Source organism: Akebia trifoliata, chromosome 3 (genome assembly GCF_017979445.1).
Source record: "Akebia trifoliata isolate Shusen 1 chromosome 3, ASM1797944v1, whole genome shotgun sequence".
Taxonomy (NCBI): domain Eukaryota; kingdom Viridiplantae; phylum Streptophyta; class Magnoliopsida; order Ranunculales; family Lardizabalaceae; genus Akebia; species Akebia trifoliata.
The window spans coordinates 53,544,513-53,562,649 of record NC_141377.1 but is presented as its reverse complement, the minus strand read 5'-3'; the positions used below and the strand labels follow the sequence as shown (position 1 = coordinate 53,562,649).

At 35.1% G+C, this 18,137-nt stretch overlaps 1 protein-coding gene across 4 annotated transcripts; it reads right to left on the bottom strand.

The window, feature by feature from the left end:
- Nucleotides 1-5,110: 5,110 nt before the first annotated feature.
- Nucleotides 5,111-17,837, bottom strand: LOC147407963 (uncharacterized). Of its 4 annotated transcripts, none has more exons than XR_015176935.1 (5): nucleotides 17,684-17,837; nucleotides 16,249-17,129; nucleotides 14,450-15,542; nucleotides 8,614-8,931; nucleotides 5,111-5,952 (listed from the first exon to the last, which is right to left on the bottom strand). XR_015176935.1 is itself a non-coding variant. In XM_086436764.1 (4 exons), the coding sequence occupies exons 1-4, from the start codon at nucleotides 17,710-17,712 to the stop codon at nucleotides 8,742-8,744; spliced, it is 2,193 nt and encodes a 730-aa protein (XP_086292890.1). In that variant the 5' UTR covers nucleotides 17,713-17,837; the 3' UTR covers nucleotides 8,417-8,741. The 4 variants fall into 4 exon arrangements, 2 of the variants coding, with proteins under 2 accessions (XP_086292890.1, XP_086292891.1); XR_015176934.1 differs by lacking the exon at nucleotides 5,111-5,952 and adding an exon at nucleotides 6,024-6,465; XM_086436764.1 differs by lacking the exon at nucleotides 5,111-5,952 and having other exon boundaries at nucleotides 8,417-8,931.
- Nucleotides 17,838-18,137: the final 300 nt, after the last annotated feature.

The window sequence follows — 18,137 nt, the reverse complement described above, 5'->3', positions numbered from 1 at the left end:
TTTTTTTCTCTGAGTGCTGATTTTGTAATTTAACCTGATAAAATAACTTAAAAACTCATTGATGTGGTATGTGCAAAAATCGTAGATTTTTCACTCTAGGATATACAATGTTATAAGGTTGCGTGATTTGCTATTTTTTTTTAATGACTAATTATATTAAATTTAAAAGCATCTATGATTATGTGCACGCGGCCACATCATTTGTATCACCCTTGTGTCTCCGTTTGTGTCATTTCAACATTTCCTAAATATAAATATGCGGGTCCAAATTTTTGGTTTGGCGTGGAGAGTGGAACTACTTCTACATAAAGATCAGAAAGTGACTTCACTCTTATAATGTATGGACAGAGCAAATATTTTATGTGGACCAAGTTTTATGTTAAGAGTTAAGCTTATATGCTTGTGGACAATACGACAAAGTGCCACCGTATGCTATATATCAACACAGTCCCTGTTTGATTGTGCATGGAAAATCTGATCCTTGTGAAAAATCAGATTTACCTTTATATATATATATATATATATATATACAACGTTTTGTCCTATATGACAAATAAATTTTGGAATAGGCTGGTTTTTTGTGAGAATGATATCTATGATGAGGAGATCATCCTCACAAAAAAATGAGCCGATTCTAAAATTTCTATCCCTATGAAAAGTGATTACAAATTAATAGTAAAAATGAACAATCCATGATTCTTCAATTTGTAAAATGGGACTATCAATTTTATAATGGGGTGATTTTTTGTGAGGATGATCCCCTCACCATAGAGATCATTCTCACAAAAAATCAGCCAATTCCGAAACTTTTAACCCACTTGTTTAATTATAGAATTGCCTGCTGCCCACTTCTCTACTAAAAAAAATAGAGAAAATACACAAAAGAGGGGGAGGAAGCTCATCAAATGCTTTTGGACTCTCTAAAATTCAATGTTAAATATGCTCTACAACTATTTTGTAGTTGTCTTGATATTCAAAGATCGTTTGGCCAACATCACATCGGTATCACAGCTTGGAAGATATAATTTTTTTGATAGATGAAACTATAAAAAAATGATTCTAATCATCGAGATTAGTGTATGAATGAGTGATCTAAAAATCACCATTGAAAGGGTCAGCCTCAAATTTTCTCACTCTGAGAAAATCATTTTTTCCCCCCAAAGGGCGTGAGAAAAAATGTTTTTCTGCTCCTACAAGTAACTTGCATTTTTTCTTACAAATCAATTTATTGACAAACGACATATAAAACATTAAATTTTCAATCAATCAAACCTACCCTTAGTGTAATCTTTCTTGATGGTTGGCTATATAATAAAAGTATAGTTATCTTAATCAAAAGCCTTATCTCAATAACTTACTGATCATTGCACAAATTTTTGTTCTTTCTTTCAATTCAATGTGAGGTGCCACCTTTCCTTTCAATTTGCTTCCATATCAATATTATTTATATAATAAAATACAATTGTAAGTCCCACTACAAATACAACTTTGCTCGGGACAAACATCCGTCAAACTACAATAGAGTGGGAGTCCGGTCCACACTACACCACTTCAATTTTATTATCTTTCATCTTCCTTCCCTTCAATTTTATTATATTTCACCTCTCCCCCTCCTACTTTTAATGATATCTTCAAATTTTATTATATTTCCTCTTTTATCTCATTTTTCAATCATATCCCTCTAATTTTAATAACTTTTTCATTTTGCCTCTTTAACCATAAAGAGGATGAGGCACGGACAAATTCTAATATATCTATATAATAAAACACAATTGTGGATCCCACTTTACTATAATTTTGTGGAGGATAAATGTCCCCACCCCCCACCCCCACCCCCAACTACAAGGAAGTGAGATCCACACTATCTCACTTTATTTATTTCCTGTTCACCCCCTTCAACTTTTTTACCCACTTAACTCTAAAACGAGTGCATATGTCATAGGCATGAGGAAACTGTCATAGGCATGAGGAAACTCTAGTATAAATATAAGTAATAAAACACAACTTTGTGGATACCCCTCTCCTATAACCTTATAAAGTGATGTTGGGATTTAATTTCTTTGTGAATCTCAAGGATATTTTGACTTTATTGTCTTCCTTCTTGTAAGAGTATCTTCCCAACTTTATTGTCTTTTCTCTTATAATATTTTTTCAAAATCTAACTTTATTGTATTTTCTCTACTACCATTTTCTAGTAATTAAAGATTTTTCTGTGTCGTAGACACAAACATCCTCTTTAGGGTTAAGAGGGGTAAAGAGGAAAAATAATAAAATTAAAAATATATTATTAAAAAAAATAATCGACACTAAGGAGTAAAAAGAGAAAAAATAATAAACTTGGAGAGGTAACATTGGGAAAGTGGAGATGAATAAAAAAAAATAAAGTTGGAGATAATTTTGAAAAAAAGGAATAAGAGAAAATATAAAAAGGTAAAACCTATCATTGAGTTATAATGTTTATGGGTTTAAATTTGAGACAGAGAGTGTGGGACTCGTCATTGTGTTATATATATATAAACTTATTGTTGTAGACATGTATTTTTCATTTTTGAAGATCTCTACTACTTGGATTTGGAGTCGTCACTATTTTTTTTTAGAAAAATGGTGTGAATGGACATTTAAAAAATAGTTTCAAAAAATTATTTTTGTAGTGACTCTCGTATGGATAAGGAACTAGTCCACCTATCTAGATAAGAAGGTCTATTTAGGAAATAGGGACGGTGTTAGACACCCTATTCCTCCACGTTAGGTGGTAACCTATGGCATAATCATTTTTCATTTTTAAAAAATTTAAGAGAAAATTATTGAAAATACAACTTTGAACCTTTAAATTTTAAAGGATTTTATTTCAGGTCTAAATCATAGGAGTCCTCTTTATGAGGGGGACCCCATGGTGACTAGACCACAAACATTTACATTTTTATGGAGATAAAACTCCAAAAAATAAAAAATGAATAAGTAAAAGAAGGAAGTTATGAAAATGAGCTAGATATGAGCAAGAGAGGAATTATTTTCTACTACACTTTACCTGGAAACTTGTATTCTTCCTTCTTGTTCTTCTCCTTGAATCTTTGGTGGAATTGTTCTTGATGATGTATTTTGTTATACTTTTAGAGAAAAAAAAAGATAGAGAGAGTTGAGAGAGTTTTTGGATTTTTTAAGAAAGTTGAGACTATGTGTTTTGTTGGATTTGAGAGCTTTTTTTTATTTTGAGAGGGGGGGAGGAGGGTGGTTAGATGAGGTTGAGAGTGTGTTTTTACGGAGGTTGAGAGTATGAGAAAGATGACTTGAGAGGAGGGGGAGAGTGTGTGAGATTTTAGATGAGAGTTTGAAAGAGATGACTTGAGAGTATGTGAGATTTTTCATGAGATTGAGAGTGTGTTTGGATTTGTAAGAAGATGGGGTTTATATAGAATTGAAGGATGATTTTTAGGGATAAAATGATCTAACCCTAAAAACAAATGAAAATGACCTTTTATTTATTTTATTCTTATTATTATTTATTTTTTAAAATTTTCATTACATGAGAGCAAGAATTGAATTTACCTTAGGATTTTGGCAAGTTGGTTGTTAGAATGACATGTGAAAGGATAAGGTTGAATGTATATGGGGTTTAAAATATTTTATTGAAAGTTGAGCGCATGGGAAACATAATATTATGGGGTATAGAATATTTGAATTTTTTCTTGAGAATGTAGGTAGATGAGGAACATGAGGTGGTGTGTTAAAGAGTACTTGAATTTTTTAATGATTAGAAAATGAGTGCAGAATGTGGTGGAATAAGTGTCTTGGGAGAATGGTTTTGAATTTAAATTTTATGGAGTATTGAGTAATAGGTTAGTTGGGTTGGATTTATGATTGGTTTAGGTCCAATGAACTTAAGGGTTGGATTGGGTTTAAAATTGAGGTGATGCGATTTAAGTTTATGGTGGAAGGTGGGTTTTAAAATTTATGTAAACCTTATAATGAGTCTATATGACTATTTTGAAATCTTAAGGTCTTTATTTTGAATAAAACATTGAATTTTGGATATTTAGAATATTAAATTTGTAGACGATTTTTTGATAAAAATATATATTTTTTTAGCCCTTTTTCGAATTAGACCCATTCAAATTAGAGTGTCTACAATTGCCTTTTTCTCTCCTACTTTTAATATCTTAATCACATTATATTATTATTAATGGTTAAGAGCTCATTAAATTAGATTGACTTTTTTTTTCCAAATGATCTCATCGGGTACTGCAAAATTATCTAAGAAATGTACAATCAATCATACACAGAGACGGAGACCTCACATTTGCAGCTGAAGCCAACTGCACATTACACCATATTTATCACGAAAATGATGATTACGACATCTTCAGAACAGATGTCCTCATTAGCAGTTAGCATTGAACTATCACAAACTTGGTGGTTTACTGCAATCAATTGCAAATAAACTCGTCGTTGTTATCTAAAAATATTAATGAAGTCGAAGGCAACTAGACCTCCTAGCATATTTATTATGAAAAACATGATGTGTTCACCTTGAGAAGGACTTCCTCCTCATCACCAATCCATTACCAAGTCGTTGCTTAAACTCAACTATCGATTATGATAAAATAATTTTTTTTTTTTAAATTGTAAATCCTTTTTAATCTTAGAAATATAAAAGAGAAAAAGACTATCCTCGTTTAAATGATTTTTCATTAATTTAAAAGAGAAAACTATGGTCAAGGGATTACCTCTCAAGGTTAGTTGTGGCTTTTTCAAATAAAAACTAATACAAAAAAAACAGGCATTTGGCGTCATTGTCCCTAAATAATTGAGCTGACCAAAACAAGTGTCCTTCAAGCAACTTGTTTCAAGTACTTTGGGACTCAATCAAAGTCTAGTGATGATGAAACTTGATATTGATCCATCTGTGATACTATATCATCCTACCCATTACGCCAAAAGATTCCATACTCATGTTCTTTAATTCATTAATAGGTAAGTAAATTTATTGAGGCTAAAATAGTTTTTTTTTTTTAAACAAAAAAAAACCAACAACAACAAAGGTGGTCGGTCAAGAGCAAAATTAAAAGAAGCACAAACCCAAGAATGAAGACCTCACCACTATAAAGATCCCTAGCCTCATCAAAACCAGAAGTCCTCAAAAGAGAAATTCTTCCTAAACACGTTCGTTTATTTCCTTCCATAAACATCAGCAAACCGCAATGTGTTATGACCCATAGCATTCGCTTTAATCCCCCAAAGCACGATGAAACATTGCCATAATGAACTTTGGGGATGGTCGACAAAAATGGAACAATGATATGAGAACAAATAGCTCTAGAGAAATTGTGGCGAACGAAAAAAATGATCAATGCAAGTTAGTAGCCATATGTATTTTGTTGATCTAGAGTTCATTGAAGAAATCCTTAACTGCACTATGAGTGTTGTTTCCATCGACGTGTAGTGTTACAATAATGGTAATTAAATATCAGATAATTAAATGAAGTAAAATTTAAGAGGGAGAGACTTGCTTTGTACATTGAAGGTCATCTTAGACAAACTAATACAAATTAAGAAGCAGCATAATCTGAGAAATAAAATAGAGAACATTGAACTTATTGGTTAGAAGATCTGCATGTGTTCAAGGTGTTGTCGTAAAGCAAATATGTCTTCTCCACAAGGTAGTTAAGTCTGATCTTGTGGTGAATGGACAACAATAATCATCTTTGTAGAATAAAATAAATTTCTATCTTAACCTGACTAGTTGCACTTCATGAGGGGAGTCTTTACAATCAACTTCATCCTTTTCTACTATTCCGTGGCACTGTTGCCAAGCAGCGTCACAGACACCTTCTCTTAGTGTTACAGTAATGGTATGGAGTGCAACCAATATAGAAGGAGCAATGTCGCAGCCAATGCAATTTTACACCATCTCCTTTAGACCACTTTTCGATGACCAAAACATATGCATCTCAACTGAAGTGTATAAATCAACGTTTTAGATGGGATCCCATGATTGGACCAATTTACATTTATTAAAATATTTAAAAATGTATGTATATTATTTTTCTAAATTACACCCATTTGTACTACCACCCCAATAGGGTTCATGTGGATGCAACACATCCCACGGAACCCAACTGTTTTAATGGAATAAACATGAATCGAGAGGATGTGTTATGTATCTACAGAAAAAGCCATCCCAATGGTGGAGCAATGGTTCAAGATCATGGGAGTGGTGTAATAATGTTAAGATTTGTGATTTCTGACTCCCGCACGTGGTATACTCCCCATACACTCCCCACGTGGCTGTGCATAGAACAATAGATTTATTTTCTCGTGATACACAATTGTATATTTTTTGGTGAGTGGTCCCCAAGGTCGTGAGATTGAGTATCTCCCCCACCTACGACTTTACTCAATTACACCTGTTTGTGATGACAGAGTGTATCCGCAGAGATTAGTCTCACTTCCAGGGGGGTGGGGACACTGTGTCGCATAAAAAATGGAAATGGAGAAAAAATTCATTTCATGCCAGTAAACGAGAACAAAAATAAGCCTTTAAACCAAGGATTGAAATAGTGGAGAATCCTTGGGCGAAATCAGAAACCCCAAATTCATTTCTTTCTTTGCAAGTTTGATATCTTTGTGAACCTACCACCAATAATGGTGAACATGGGAGAGAGAAATTGCCAGCAATCTTCGTTTTCTGATCGCTAATTGAGATTTTTCAAAAGTTAAGAGAGAGAAAAAATAGTATTTTTTATTTTTTTTTTTGACAAAATTAACCCTGATAAAAATAAAGTTAAATGTAAAGGTCCGGGTGATTTTTTTTTTTTTTATAAGTATAAAATTTTATAGATGAAGAAGAGATAACAGGGAGGCTGAGATAGCCCCCGAACAACACTACAAGCGAACCAGATAAAGAAAATAAAACTACACGGCCAAAAACTAATCACAAATGGCTTCCCAATTAAATAAGAAATCTTGGAAGCACACTTCCTCAAAGGCTTTGTTCATCTTGGCCCACAGGAACAAAAGCCCAATAATCTCTAAAATCACTGTGTGGGACGAGCTCTCCTTGCTATGGAATACCCTGTTGTTGCGCTCTCTCCAAAGACCCCAAGCAATGGCCGACGGAAGGATAGCCCAAAGATGCCTCTTTTTAGAAGAGAAAATGTTGAAGCTCCACCCCTCTAAAAGATCAAAGAAAGACAAAGGGAGAACCCAATCCATCTGGAATCGGGATAAAAAGAATATCCAAATAGCACGGGTGAAAGAACAATGTATAAGAATATGATTAACCGACTCCCCATCCCTCGAACAAAGAAAACAAAAATTTGGAATGACCCACCCCTGTTTGATCAAATTATCTAATGTGAGGATTCTACCCAGAGAGGCAACTCAAACAAAGAAAGACACCTTAGAAGGAATAGGAGCGGACCAAATTATTGATGGAGAAAAAGAAACTTCACATGACGGAAGCAAACAGTTACAGAAAGTCTTGACAGAAAACTTCTTATCCTTAGCCTTGAACCATTCTCTCATGTCCTGCTCATTCTCACTGAATCGAATCAAATTAAGGAGATCTAGAAGAGATGTAACCTCCGTCAATTCCCAATCATTGAACTTTCTCAAAAAACCCAAGTCCCAAGAATCAGTGTTTCCGTCCCGAATCAGACACTGCCTCACAGAGTTATTTTTTTTCAAAAAGCAAGCGTACAAGGATGGAAATTGAGTAGACAGAGATGAAGTTCCGCACCACCAGTCCTCCCAGAATCTAACCTTGTCCCCTGACCTAACTTTGAATCTAACCACTCTCCTCCACAAGTTGTCCCTTTCTTCTCCAAATCTCCAAAGCCACTTGCCTAGGAGAGCTTTATTCGTTACTTTTAGCCCCGGTGATTTTGGTCTTTCCTCTCATTATAATGGTAAAATATATCAAAAGAAACAGAACCAAAAATGTTTAGAACACTCGAGATATATATATATATATATATATATATATGGATGGCATTATTACGACCCCTATTACGACTCACATTGCGACACACCGTTTGTCTTATATGGGCAAAAATGTTAGGAATGGGCTGATTTTTTGTGAGGATGATCTCTGTGATGAGGGGATCATCCTGGCAAAAAATCATCCCATTCCAAAACTTCTAACCCCATCAAAATTGATTTACAAAAATTGGACGGTCTAAAATTTTTCAACTTGTAAACATGGGGCTAGAAGTTTCATAATGAGCTGATTTTTGGCAAGGATGATCTCCTCACCATAGAGATCATCCTCACAAAAAATCAGCCCATTCCAAACATTTTTGCTCATATAAGACAAAACGGTGTGTCGCAATGTGAGTCGTAATAGGGGTATACGGAACCCGATCCTATGTATATATATATATATAAGCACCTGGATAATCCTTGTACTAAAGCATGATGCACAGACAACACAAAATTCTACCAATCACATCAACGGTTGCATTAGCAAAACAAGAATTGCTGATCTCCAGCAACCCGTAAGGAGAAACACAAAAACTGTACAATCATTTAAACTGGAGAATATAAAACTCAAACATGCTATGCATATATTTACAAATGTACATTCAGTAAAAAAAAATGGAAAGACTTTGATACCTTGACAGAATACGGTCCTCCCAAAGCTTTCCTCTGGCATTAAGTCTGAAAAAGTAAAAAACTCTAAAAGCTTTCTTCTGGAATAAAGTCTGACTTCAGGCCTCTTCAATTGATATTTCCGGCAGATTCTACTGGGTAGGGGAGAAGAACGGGTCCTCTTTGTTCTGGTAGATATTGAATAGTTGCTTGGAATAGTTTCTAGCAAGTCTCTTGCATTCTTCAAGCCCCTTGTGATCATACATCTCCAATTCCTGGACAGACTTCTTTAGATCGCCTTCCTGCTCCCCATCCATCAGAAACTCAGCTAATGTAGTGCCCCTGAAGGGAGAAAAGAAAAGGAAAACAAGTTTAATATGTGTAACAGACGCAAAAAAAAAAATTCCTTTTTAATAGGCAAGCGGTGAAGGCGCGATTTTGATATCAGGTCTATAGTATTACCACTCAGCAGACTTCACAAACTTACCAGGTTCGCACCTTCACATGACAGAAAAAGAGAACTCAAAGTTGACCCAATAAAAAGTAAGGTGACTAGAAGCTATTATATCTAGAGACTGTATACTACAACCATATCACTTTCCAACTGTTCAACATAATACAACAGACTCAATGAACTGCATGTGCAACAAATCTACAACACAAGTTGACATGTAGAGAAGAATGGCATCCTTGGCTTATCAAGGAATTGGATCACTAGTACAGTCAGTTTCAACCGAAACTGAGGGTCTGTACAATTGCAGGGAATTCATTTTCAAGGGTATATGAATTTCTTTTGGGAAAATGAATTTTGCATTTGTTTACACATAGTAAAATGTCAAAAAGTGAGTTGGATTTTAGTGTTTGGGGTACTGTGAGAATAATATGTTGAGGTGGGAAAATAATTTTCCTCGTGAGTGGAGGAAAAACATTTTCCTGCACAGGGTGTATTATCAGTTTCGACAGGAAAGTGGATTCTAGGGAAATGCGCAATCATACACCTGAAAATTGTATTTTCCACGGGCAGTTATTTTCCCACCCATTTTCCATGGACAATCATACAGACCCTAGTTTTTCTCATTGATGGACCTCGTTAAAACTCTCTCTACTGTATTCCTGGTTTTCAGGAATGAAATCATCAGACACAGATTCCACTGATTTGACAGATTAAACTTCAACCGAAATTCCAACATACTAGTTTTATTATCTACATCTTGGTTATATGGTGAGCCATTGTAAAGAGTTGAAGCATATGGGTACTCTATTGCAATATCTATAGTAATTCAAATCAAATAGGTGACAACTGGATGCATCAGCACAGCCAATATAAACACATTCTGGCTCGATTACTAAATGATGACTCTTCCGTGATGAGGACGAAGAGGCAGGAATGGGAAAACTTATTAAAGGGGGCACAAGGCCTGATCGATTGTTGCCAAAGAATCAGAATTCCAGTAACCAAAGGAAGCTTTCTGTTACTAAGTTAAACAAAGGTCAACAGAGCTCTACAGACTTTAGAAGAAAAACCGGTCCAAAAACTGAGGGTGATCTGAAATCAATGCATCGACCCAATATACATTCCTAAGTAAATGTCATCAGATTTATAGGTATATTGGGTCGATTACTAAATGATGACTCTTCCGTGATGAGGACGAAGAGGCAGGAATGGGAAAACCTATTAAAGGGGGCACAAGGCCTGATCGATTGTTGCCAAAGAATCAGAATTCCAGTAACCAAAGGAAGCTTTCTGTTACTAAGTTAAACAAAGGTCAACAGAGCTCTTCAGACTTTAGAAGAAAAACTGGTCCAAAAACTGAGGGTGATCTGAAATCAATGCATCGACCCAATATACATTCCTAGGTAAATGTCATCAGATTTATAGGAACTTAGGAATCCATAAGAAACTTATGAACTTCACTTTCGTTTGAAGTTCTCTCTAGAACAGAGAGTACTGTTGCCAAAGCCTGAACTTGAAATATGTTTTTATTTATTTATTATTATAAGTGAAATATGCAGTTTTCGTGGATTTGAAGATTTAAACACATAACTGGGACTCCAAAAATCCATAGTTTTTAGGGTTAGTGTTCTTCTTGCATTATTACTTGTGGGTTTTTACAAGGAATTCTGTGGTTATAATTTATTTAGATTGCCAAGTAAATTATATTTTCTATAGCAAGATATGCAAATTGGGAACCCGAATTGAGTTTTCTAATACAGATAAATGTGGAATCAGTTATGCAATGTATTCTTGAGCCTCTTATCAGATTTCATGCTAGTTGAGTCATGAGTGTGATTGATGTGATTATTTTTATTTTTATAATATGATGTAGTTAAATTATGGTCTACATATTTTTATAATTTCAAGAGATGATAAGCTTCTTTCATAGAATCCAAAAATTATTTTGAAAATGCAATATCAGATGGTTTCAAATTCTGTAGATGTATCCGTTTTGTCAAACATGAAAGGATTACATTATAAATATTTATGGATTCAAAGGATAGATTCCCGATGGATCAAATATTCAAAATCATCAACAACAAAAAAAACACAATTATGGAACCAATAAACCAGTAGCAAGAATCTCTATAAAAACACAGATGGTTAGACATCCAAAATCAACAAAAGGAGATGAATTTCGAAGTTACTCACCAGTCATGGCATCAAAGAGACATATACTCCATGGAACTCTTAATTAGAAAAGGAGGAAATGTGCAGACACAACAAACCCTAGAAATAAGGGTGAAGGGTGCATTTTTGACATTCTTTGCTAGTGAAAACCCTAGTAGCAGGAATCTCCGACCCAACATGCCACTCTCGCTCCGCAATTTGATTTGTTATAAAATAGTTCAATTTATAGTTTTTTATGATGCTTCCGCTCCAAACATAAAGCCGCTTCCTGGCACTTCCATCAACTACGATGAAGCCTCAACAATAGTGAATTACACTTACAGTTGGATTTTACAGTGAAGAGTGAGACAAAGGGGTCTGGTGAGTGGTGAGGGTTTCCTCTCTCAATGAATAGCAGGAAGAATGGGGGAAGAAGAAAGAAAGCAAAATTAGGTGAGGCTTTTATAGTGTGTAAATTTTTGTCCAAAATATTTAATTACTCAAACAAACAAGATGTTTTGGACATTGTTCAAACTAGAAAAAGACTAAAAAGCTTAAAATAACTCTAAATGGAACTATTTGGTAAAAAGCTAAATAATGAGATACAAAAGGATAATAATTATTTTAGGAGGTCATGTATTGTTGCAAACGACCACCTAAATAATAATTGCATTCAAGAAAATGTTTTGGGAAGGAGGTAAAAAATTCATTTAGTCAACCCAAATCTTTGAGAAGGCTTTGACAGTGAAGATGACTCGAGGAAATGTAAGAGTAGCTCCAATAGGCCATAAACTAAGAGAATATCGACTGAGATGGTCTACGGCATGTTCAATGAAGGTCGATTACAGGAAATATTCACGTTGAAGATTTCCAAAGAGCGAAAAGAAGTTGGATGTAGATGGTGAAAGCAAATATGAACATACCTTCGATAAAAGAAGATGTGGCTCTAGACAGGGTGGATGGAGGAACATGATTTGTTTAACCAAACACAAACCTTTGGGATAATTTATTGTTGCAATAAATTCACCATTATTTTAAGTTCACCTGTGCATCACATTAGTCATGTGTACCCTCCACGGTTTTAAATAATAATAGCATTATTACTGTTCACAATACTTATTCTAAATTCCACGGTTTCATCTTCTAAATATTAGTTTTTATAATACTTATTTCTCTGGAAAAATTGACATACCTATCCTCTCTTTCTTTTTTTGGATAATGTAAGGCATCCCACATCCCTTCTGGGATGGGACTAGTCCCTAAGGTAGCACTAATGAGAGCACTTATTGGCTTATAAGCCAGAAAATATTGTTTAAATTTTTTTCCCTATGAGCCTTAGTTGACAAATATTGATATTTACTTATTTAATTTTCATCCTTCTATGTGAATTTCTTTTCTTTTTTAACGGATAAAGATATTTCATAAAGAAAAGAAAGATTGAGATTTACTTATTTAATTTTCATCCTTCTATGTGAATTTCTTTTCTTTTTTAACGGGTAAAGATATTTCCTAAAGAGAAGAAAGATAAATTCTCTATTATTTTATCATTTAAGTTCTCCATTATTGTCGCAATAAATTCTCCATTATTTTAAGTTCACCCATACATCACATGAATAACGTGTACCCTCCACGGTCTTAAAAAATAATAACATTTTTCATGTTCTAGATATTAGTTATCACAATACTTATTTCGATAAGAAAATTGACATTTATCTTTTCAAATTGGTAATAACTAATGAAAGCACTTAGTGGTGTATAAGCCAGAAAATATTGTTAAAAAATTCCTATGATACGTAGTTGACAAATATTGACATTTACTTATTTTCTTTTCATCATTCTATGTCTTTTCATTTTTTTAATGGCTAAAGATACTACATAAAGAGAAGAAGAAAGATACAAGGCAGGAGATTGAGAAGACCATCCAACAAGCCAAAAAGGGAAGAGGAGGAGCGAGGGTGGGTGGGTGTGGGTGGGGGGGGGGGGGGGGAGAATTACAAGCAACCAACAAAAACAAAAGGAAACCAGATAACCAAGCCTCCTTACTAATCATAGAATCCCATTTGAACAATGTCATCAAAGAATAAGCCCCAAAACTTCTAACACAACTTGCACACAAACTATATAAATCCCATAATACTAAAAATGACTTCATTAACGACAAACTCCTCTCCTTCAAAAACCCACTTGTTCATCTCCTTTCAAATACCCCAGTAAATTATCCACTAAACTTCCTTGTGCAAAGGCAAGAGAACAACAACTTTGGAATAGAAGATTAACAAAGTTAAGGAAGACTTAACCCATGCGCATTAGACAAGTAAAATTGGACCAAATGGCTCTTGCAAAACTGCAATGGGTGAGAATGTGATCTATTGAGTCACCAATAGCCTTACAAAGGGAGCAATAATTAACAATGAAAGTACAATGAGAAATGAGGAAATCAATAGGAGGTCCAAAAAAAATAGTCTCCTTTAAAGGGGCTTTGGACCCCCAAATTTCGGAGGCAGGGAATGGTTGACTGCATGAAGAAGTCAGGGATTGATAAAACAATTTAACTGAAAAAACATATGTTACGACTCTATGGCCACACCCTAACGTCTCAACCATTGGATCGATTGGAATTTCAGATATAAAACTCACGAGACCTATCAAAGAGTCAACCTTACAATCATTGAAGTTTATCCCAAAACCAAAGTTCCAAGAAATTTCACCCTTCACACTATGAAATGTTCACGTCTTGGAATATTGAAAGGAGCCAAATAAGGAAGATCGGGTAGTCAAGTTGGACCTTAAGCACAACAAGCACCACATCATCCCCTCCCCCTAAGCCAAAGTGCAATCCACCAAAAAGTCAATCCAACACAATAGCAAGCGATTTGAAGAATAAACATAAATAAACAAGCCATGCAAAATGGGAAAAATCACTAAATTGCAATGGAAAAAAGGTTTTTGTTCTGCATCATATTTCAAACAGAAGAGCACGGCATCAAAACACCAAAGCGTAAAAATGGTTTTTAGTGCATTGATGTCTTTCCTGAAGAGTAAAGAGAAATGAAAGCGCGAGGATAAAAATTTGTCCTAATAAGTTATCCACATAAATGAAAATGAGTATAACAGTGACAGCCTTCTTTCATGAGCGAACTGGCACAAGAACACTTGTCACATAAGACTTAAAACACTTCACAATGCAGTCAATGCAAACAATATTGGTCAATACAAATACATGAAAGAATATAAAAAAGCATTCCTAACCCATACCTCAAAGCATCAAATTTGTTAAATCCTCGCTTGTTAGAATGTAATGAACCCTTCATTGATTTCTCCTCGGATGTTTGTTGCCTATAAAGAGCACAAACAGCCTTCATACAGAGTTTGGGGTCTGCTTCAAATGAAGAAAGCATGTCTGCCTCATAGCGCCATTCCAATTTATTCTCTCTTCTCCTTCGAATCATAGATAAAATCTGACTGAAATCACTGTTGTCTGCATCTTCTGAATCAGTAGAACTATCTCCACTATTCGAACCATCAGACCCATTCACAATAAATCCACCCAAACTTTCACCCTCGGTATCAGATCCAACCTCTTCAACCTCATTCTCTTCAGCACTTGGGTTTCCAAATTTCTCATGTGAATTACCACTCATCTCCAAATGATTTGCAGAGGTCCTTTCAGCTTCACTTCTTTTTTCTTCAAGCTGTCTCAGTGGAATCAAACGTCGCCTTGAAGGGGTTATGGATTCTTCACCATTTTTACCTCCAGAAGATATAGTAGGAACCATAGAACACTTGTTCACGGGAGAATCTAAGGGTTTGTGAACTCCTTCAGATAGATCTTGAAGCTTCTTCATCTTAAGTTTTCCAATTGGAATCTTGTCACCATCCTCACTCTCGCTATCACTGGTAACTATTTTTGGAGCCCTTCTTCTTTTGGGTGTAGAAGTTGATGGGAAATTCTCGCAGCTGTTCCCATTTCCTTCACCATTCTGATCTGAATGTTGCCTCTTTAAACACCTCCGGAAAGTTTCCTTTTCATCATCCAAAGTCCCTCCCATAGCATGGTCAACTGAAACATGAACCATTTTGTTGCCCCCTATGTTTGAAGTATGGTTTGGCATGGTTTCCATTCCATTCTCTTCCTCACTGTCACTTATTTCAATGATACCTTCAGGTAACGGTCTTTCAATACTCATCTTGGGTGAAGCTACCTGTTTGTCCGAGCTCCCTTCTCCTTCAAATACTAGTTTCTTTCTAACTCTGCTTCCATATTCCATCTCAGATTCTAGAGAGGAGATGTTTTTATCTTCCAAAACATTTACCAGAGTCTTAAATGGCATGTCAGTAGATGGTGGGCCTAATAGATGAACAAAAAATTAGGAAAAGTTGCAACATGGCACTAATGTTTTCACTAAATTGGGCAACGGCATACAGATGCAATCTGGTAATGCAAGTTGTTTTCGACTAAAAAAGACAAGGATATTCTGTTTTAAGAGGAATTATGGGTTAAAGCAATAGTATTATCTTTGTAATACTAGATTCTCTACCATACACAGCACACTTTCCAGGTGCCAGAAAATTGGATGAATGAAACCCAGATACAAGACAACCTATCCCGAAAAGCAATCCTACAAATCAATCGATGAGGTCCATCTAGAAGATGTTCTAGTTCAAAATTCAACCCAACTGAGTGACTATAACCATCTAATACATTACATGACATCCTTTTTAAGGATTGGTTTAGATTCAGGAAGTCTCCATTGTAATCTTCTTTTCTTTTGTTACCACAAATATTGGATGGTTAGATAACCTAATCCGGTTAACAAGCTAGAGACATCCGAGGTGACGTCAATCAATATGATGGGGTCCAGAATCCATGATCAGCAAGCGCAATAAAGCATTGATCAGACAATATTATAAATTTATATCTACAATACTACACCCCATCATTTACATCACTAAATAAATTAAGGTTAAATCTAACACCAGCAGAGCACGAAATCACTTTTCTATAAAGGGTATAACACAAATTTTAATAGGAAGTGAAGTTTGTTGAGTAATACCTGCGATCTGTGGACCTCCATTTCCTTTAACTGGGGAATGGCAAGTAGAACCTACATCAGCAGAAATATTAATCCTTCCACTATAATTCAACATCTTCTCTTTGATTTGTAAATGGGACGAACAGGCACCATTGGTTTGGTTTTGGATTTTGCCTTCCTCTTCACAAACAACTCGATTCGGGAGGCCTCCTTCTTCCACTTTAATTTTTCCCGACAATTGTGATTCTATACCTATTAATATGGAAGTTTCTACTTCCAACTCCATGACTCGGTTCTCCAACGCCCTACACTTCTTCTTCCAAACTTCAATCTCATTCTCGGCTCTTCTTTTCGCACATTCTAAATCACTATTCTCCGACTTGAGCTCAACATATTTTGTTCTTTCTTCCCTCTCCATTTTCTTAAGCTCCTCTAACAAAATAGTTATTCTTTCTTGTGCCATCTTCTCTCTTTCCCCAACAATTTCTTGATCTTCTTCTAGATGAGTGATCCGCTCTCGGAGTCCCTCACATGTTCTTTTGTACTCCTTGAGCATATCTTCAAGAGTAATCTTTCTGAATTCCAACTCTCTGAGCTTACCCTCATTGAAAGCAACACATTCATCCTTCTTCTCAAGCTCAATCAGTAGCTCGCTACACTTTGTTCGATAAAGTTCCAACTCTTTCTCCAATTCAATTACGTGTTTCGTGTTCGAACTCAATTCCTCCACGTTTTTCTTCTCCTTAACCTCCAAAGCTTCCTTCTCAAGTCTCGTCTTTTCTTCTCTCAATCTCAGAATTTTCTCAACCCTCTTGAAATCGCTAAGCTGGAAAGACTCTTTCAATGAAGAAATTAGCTCCGAAACTCCATAATTCTCATCAATCTTCTCCGCTTCAGAAACCCTAATGTATCCGATTGATCAAAAACACCTCATAAATTCAAGCAGAAAAGGGGGGCAAAGATGCAAGTCAAACAACGAAAATCAAAGTGAATCAAAACCCTAGTTACATCCATTTTCTTCAAGAATGGGCACAAATTGACTGGAAAATAAACCCTTATTGCAGGCTTCAACTATGCTAAAAAAAAAACCAAATATATATATTCAAGTAAAACGACAAAAATCAAAGTGAATATATCCCTAGTTACATCCATTTTCTTCAAAAATGTGCTCAAACCGACCAGAAAAATGAACCCTAGAATTGCAGGCCTCAACTATGCATTAAAAGATAGAAAAAAAATATATATATTAAAAAAAGAAGAAAGAAAGAAAAAATGTTTCAAGTAGAATGAAGAAAATCAAAGTGAATGGGAACTGTAATTACATTCATTTTCTTCAAAAAATGAACTCAAATCGGCTGTAAAACAAACCCTAGAATCGCAGGGCTTCAAATATGATAAAAACAGCCAAAATAAACACTCAAAAAAATAAATAAATGTATGAAGTAGTAGTGCTCACAAGCTGTGATTCTCTAAATTAGAAATCATCGATCGAGTCTCTTTAGAGTTCACACAGCTTCAATTTAACAAACAAACATTTCATCACGTTCGGTTTCTACGACGATTCACTTTTCAGAAGACCTGGGCTGTTGTTCATAAAATAAAATAAAAATACCTGACGCGTGTATGTTTCTCAGATTACACACGTGGCGCACTCTTTGAACAAACCCTCCTAGTTATAAGACGCGTGGCATTTTATATTTATTTTACACCCTTACATTTTTGTCAATATTAGAATACCTCCAAGAAATATCACGTGTAATTCGAATGAGAGGATTCCTTCGAAATTTTGAAGCGGGATGGGCCATGGAGGAGGACGGATCAATTTCTTAAAAAACTAAAGAAGATATACCAATTTTTGTGGAGGGTATATGTGATTTAGGATTTTGTTGAGTTTTTTAATCGGTTTTTTT

What these genes read in the sequence shown, in the direction of transcription:
- LOC147407963 (XM_086436764.1), bottom strand. Translation starts at nt 17,712, where the DNA reads ATGATTTCTAATTTAGAGAATCACAGCTT. An exon ending in AATTTAGAGAATCACAGCTT is followed by an intron (nt 17,130 to 17,683) that starts GTGAGCACTACT and finishes CGGATACATTAG; the next exon opens with GGTTTCTGAAGCGGAGAAGA. An exon ending in TGGAGGTCCACAGATCGCAG is followed by an intron (nt 15,543 to 16,248) that starts GTATTACTCAAC and finishes TTCATCTATTAG; the next exon opens with GCCCACCATCTACTGACATG.